This window comes from Ixodes scapularis, unplaced genomic scaffold (genome assembly GCF_016920785.2).
Source record: "Ixodes scapularis isolate PalLabHiFi unplaced genomic scaffold, ASM1692078v2 PGA_scaffold0__279_contigs__length_252992795, whole genome shotgun sequence".
In the NCBI taxonomy this organism is placed as follows: domain Eukaryota; kingdom Metazoa; phylum Arthropoda; class Arachnida; order Ixodida; family Ixodidae; genus Ixodes; species Ixodes scapularis.
Genome location: NW_024609835.1, coordinates 163,439,094 through 163,444,366, shown reverse-complemented (window position 1 = coordinate 163,444,366; position 5,273 = coordinate 163,439,094). Strand labels below are relative to the sequence as shown.

General features: G+C 43.8%; 1 protein-coding gene across 1 annotated transcript; it reads right to left on the bottom strand.

Moving 5' to 3' along the window:
• Window positions 1-422: 422 nt before the first annotated feature.
• Window positions 423-4,642, bottom strand: LOC120847568 (BEN domain-containing protein 5-like). The gene is made up of 3 exons (XM_040219387.2): window positions 4,620-4,642; window positions 3,614-3,833; window positions 423-658 (listed from the first exon to the last, which is right to left on the bottom strand). Exons 2-3 carry the CDS (start codon window positions 3,792-3,794, stop codon window positions 507-509), a joined length of 333 nt encoding a protein of 110 aa, XP_040075321.1. The 5' UTR covers window positions 3,795-3,833; window positions 4,620-4,642; the 3' UTR covers window positions 423-506.
• Between the last annotated feature and the right edge of the window lie 631 nt (window positions 4,643-5,273).

Below are 5,273 nucleotides of genomic sequence, written 5' to 3'. Positions count from 1 at the left end.
CACTAAACAAGACAAAAGAAAGTGACTAGACAATAAAAACATTTGTGTGGAGCAACATAAACCCCTAAAGCCTTCCATTCGAGCGCAGCGGAGGCTATGAGCCACACCAGGCAATCCAGCGTCCGGAGGGTATCACGCGATGTTCTGGTCGGGGGGAGCTCAAGCAAACATGACTCTCTCTCAACAGTCGGTTGGCTGAGATGGCTGGCAGCCTCTGCTGCGCTTGGACAGAAGGTGAGATCAAGTATAAAATAATTAAAAAAAAAAAAATTCGTGGTGCGGTGCGACGCCTGTCGGTCAAATATGCACAACATAAAAACATGAAGGTAAAAAATTGCACTAAAAAAGAATAAAAGAAAAAAAAATTCTTCGATTAGAAAAGCGCCAGAAAACAAGGACAACAGGAAGAATAGACGAAACGATGCGCTGTTGTCCTTGTTTTCTGGCGCTTTTCTAATCTAAGATAAACCAACTTGCCCAACTCAACATTCTTTTACAGAAAAAATTCACTCTGCACTGCGGCACCTGGCAGGGCGGCCCAGATCCGAAAGAAAGTTAGTCATTGTATTGTTAATCTGTCGCAGGCGGACAGCATGGTCTTCTTGGGGGTTGGCAGCCTCAGGGTTTGGGTGGTGGTTGATGTAGTAGCTCAAGGCGTCTGAAAGAAAATTGGATCAATAGTTACTAGTTAGAAGTAATGTAAGACCCGCATAAAATCAGAGTTCTTTTTTTTCATATTTTGCCATGTAAAATTTGCGGCTCGTATTATACGCGGGTCCCAACAATTTTCAGCTTCAATGAGGCGCGATCTAACGCAGTTTGACAGTTTCGGTTTCAAAGCAATATGGTGTTCAAAATAGCTATCATCCCCATTAAAGGGTTAGGGAAACGAAATTCCAGTGCTTATTTTCTAGCTTGAATGTGTTGCATGTTGCACCCTAACCTCAAAAACACCAGTCTTCCGTTGAAAGGCACAAGAAAACTAATTCTAAAGCTAAATAAACAATCTTTCAATGTGCACCTGGTGGATGCATGTGGAGCCTATTTGGGAGCTAATCTGACAATGTTGGGGAACTTGCTACGTACTCGTAACATAGCAGATTCCCTCGGAGCAGCGCCGCCCTTTGGAATTTCAACATTTTCCCTTTTAGCTTACCACCTAGCTCAACTCACATATTGCGTATTGTACCAAATGGTCGAAGGAGACAGAAAGGAAGGACTCCCCTCTTTCTTGGACCCTCGTTCGTGCAACCGGAAACAGCCGTTCTCCCCACAGAAGATTAGCCAGTCCCTCAAAACACAAATGTTACTTTCCCCACCCCGTTCAGCCCTAAGCTGACAGTGTTGTGGAAGCTACGTCCTCCATGGGCCAGTCACATGCTCGGTTGTAACGCACCGACGCTATTGACACCACCACAACTCTGACAATGCCACCAAGGGCAAAGCTCATAACCACGCCTGCCTTGCTACTCCATGGACGCGAGAAATCTTTTCTTTCTGTTTTTGTTTGCACCGGATATCCCGACGCATCGCGCTCTCCATTCGCTTCTCTTCGAGCGCTTGCTCGAGTGCACCGTTTGGAACGAACAATATAGCCAGTCATTCAAAATACAAACGTGTAATTATCATTTACGGTTATTATCCGTCATGCTTGACTCATTTCCAAACGAAATCTGAATATTTAAATTTTTGTTTCCGTACCCCTTTAAAATAGCAATGTCCGAGGTGCCACCATCTTCCGCAGTCAGGCTAGTTTTCGGGCCCGACGGTCCGAAAGCAACACTCTGCTGCCTTCAAAAGAAAAGTCATTTTGGTTGTGGAAGACATCGGCAACAGTGCTGCCGGATGACAATTCGCCATAAATGAAGGCAGCATCACCCGATGAGACGACAAACGCAAGCTGATCGCGTGCAACGAAACGAGAAGCTTTAGAGGCCCAATGAATGGAGTGTTCGCCGACGTCGAGGCACATCTCAGCGACTTTGTGAAAGAGCAATGTAAATGGCACCTTGCTGTAAACATCGAGCTGCTGCATGAGAAGGCGAGAGAACTTTGGCAAGCCGACCCCCCACTGTGTTGCTTGCTCTATTCGCCGCGCCAAGTTTTCACTGCATCGGCGCACGCTCGTCTCTCGCCCTTTCAAGATGTGCGGGATTTCAGATGCACTTGACGGCACCGAAGCTGAAGAAGACTGCCTTTGGGAAGAGGCGTCGAACAAGGAGTCTCATGGAAGTGATGACAGTGGTTGAGGTTTGATTACGACACAAATAAACATTTTTCTTAAAGGACACATGCAAAGGAAAAAAACATTTCTTGTAAACAGGCTAGATGGAAAAAGAATATTATAAAACGAATTTAAAACAAAGAAAAAAAATTTAGCTATATTTACGGCACAAAACGAATTTGTATCTGGCGCTCGCGGGTCAAAGTCACGCTGCCGCCGCCGCACGCTGAGCGTTGTGCGACGCCGCTTCAACGCGTTTCTCCGCACCACCGTCTCTGCACAGCACACAGGTCTATCACGTCGGCTTATGCTTTTCCAGGGATTTCCTTTGGGCTGTAGAAGTTTACTTATTAACCTTACTTTTTTGTTATACTTCAAACAAAGATGAGTAAGTTACTTTTAGAGGCCATAGGAAGCTTCCGAAAGAGCACAAGCACCACGTGATAAATATGGGCCAGTCACGTGATAAGTAAGGGCCATTGTTCCGCGGCGCCAACTATAAATTCGTATAGCGCCGTAAATATAGCTCTAAAAATTTTTTTTCTTCGTTGGACTCTCAATTTGTTGTGTGCCACATGCAAAATTGGGAAAAAAAATTACGAATGTACCTCACTGCTTGAATCCAAATGAAACCGGCCGCCGGTCTTTCGAAGTTCGAAGAACTTCGAACTTTCACCCTAAAAGTTCGAGTTCGAACTTTTGACTTTTCTGGAATCAAAAGTTCGACAATTTTCGAATTCTTTAGATTAATAAGTTCGAAAGTTCGAAAATTATCGACTTTCTCAGCGTAGAAAGTTCGAAAGGGTTTGAACCTTTTAGTGCAAGAACTTCGAAAGTTCGAAAATAATCGAATTTTTTAGTCTATCAAGTTCGAAAGTTCGACAAGCATCGAATTTTGCTGCGTCATAAGTTCGAAAAGCATCGAACTTCTCAGTTTAATAAGTTCGAAAATTTGACTTCGGTCGAATTTGTCCATATGGAAAGTTCGAAAATTCGAAATCGTTCGAACCGCTTGATTCGATCATCAAAACTTCGATTCGAAAAAAGTTCGCGACATCCCTATTAAAAACCCTGAATTTTGATACTGCCAGTTGCACAAACCAGACTGGTTTTTATATTTTCCTGGAATCCTTGGACAAGTTGTGTTTTCCTCTTCTATTTTGATTCAAACTTTTGTTCGTAAATGTCGCAGAAAGGTGTCTTCCTCCCCTCATCAGAAAAACGAGGTAGCCTCCCCATTATACAAGCTCTTGATGCTGGTGGCAGATTGAAGACAGAACAACAAAGTTTTGTTCAAGCATTTGAGAGTGCACATGATAAACACTATTCAAAAGCCACCTCTGCATCACATATCTAAATTCTGAAGATACACCAAAACACATAGCTTACTTTTTACTGCGGCCACCTTCCTTGGTGTGAGTGCTTGCTTTGCTGCGGCTCCAAGTTTGGCCAGGCGACGGCTGGCTTGGCCTGTCACGCTTCTTTGCCGCAGCTCTTCGATGGACCAGATGCACCGCATGAGATCTTTAGTGAATCTCTGGTCACTTGGCAGTTTCAAAAGGTGCGTCATTTTTGTTTCGGAGAGGTAGACATCGTCTCCCAGATGAATCTGTGACAAAAGGCACGCAATATTAAGGAAGGATTCTATGAAGAAAGCAGGATTTTGCAGAAATCATTTCGTAATATTGGTCGGTTTCAGGACATGCAATGCTTTAGTCACTCTAATGTTCAGGCCCGTTCACACGCTTGCAACCTCTTAGAACCGAGTGCCTTGGAACCTCTTAATCTCTCTTACGACAAGAGGCAGTCCAGCATATTTTCTACTTCTCTTGTGCATTATCCTTTCTTTCTTGGCTCGAAAAACGTTTGTCAACGTTATAAACGAGCCTGGTATTACAAACATTTGACCTCGGAAATCCAAAACCTCCGCTCTTGTGAAATGCAGTTCCAGAGTCACCGCATAGGTGTCACCAGCATGCCAGTGTGCTCTCTTGTCTTAAGTAATTTTAAGAGGTTTCAACAGGTCTCATCTCTCTTGGTCGTACTCGATTGCAAGTGTATGAAACGGCCTCAAGTAACCAAAACACATGATGTCAGTTCAGTCCTCTCTGAACTTTAGTGCTTATATATTAGTCACCGATGTGCACAGAGGGATTGGAATACTGATTAGTGCGCCAAGCGCTGCGAAGAGGAGAAATCTCGAGTCATGACAGATGCATGCGGCACCTGCCGCGGAGAGAACGCCGAGAATGTCAACACATCGCACTTGTCGTAAGAGAGAGCAGTAGCTATGCTGATCATTGCAAGGCATTTCCTCAGCAGATGCACGGAGTGCTGGCTGATTCTCCCCTTACAAGGACAATGAAAAAAAAAAAAATGTAAACCAGTCACTTACATTCCCTTGCCTGACTTCATAGAGTGGTCCAGTGGACCCTGGACAGCTGCATTCAGCTGGTGTGCTGTCCATGAAATATAAAAGTGTGTGCACTGATGAGATGAAATGGTTAGCTTGATTTTAGGCAGAATTTACAGAAACTCCCTAAGGATTCACAAGTACTTGACAAAGCATAAGTACAGCCTGTTCAAGGCGAACTCCATTCAACCTAAAATTTTGGGATTACGACGAACCCACATAGGAAAGGACTACAGTAAAACCTCGTTATAACAAAATGGGATAGAACAAACTAATGGATATAACAAAGAAATCATAATTCCCCTTGCTTGCTAATAGCGGAAAGAAATGGACATTGGCTATAACAAACTAATGGTTATAACAAAATAATTATGACCGCTCCTTCAACTTTGTTATAACGAGGTTTCACTGTATACTGTAAGTGGGGACAACTTTCTGCGGCTATGAAGTTAGGGGGGCACTAAAGGAGGTTTCTGAGGTTGTTTTGGTGATAACTCACTTTAGAGCTCTAGGCAGCCAAAAAATTACAAAAGCATGATCATGCGCAACCTGACCGAACGACACACGGTGCTCAACAGCTAATCACAACTGCTCGCTTCCCACATGTATTTACCATGTATGTTAGTGTCCCAAATT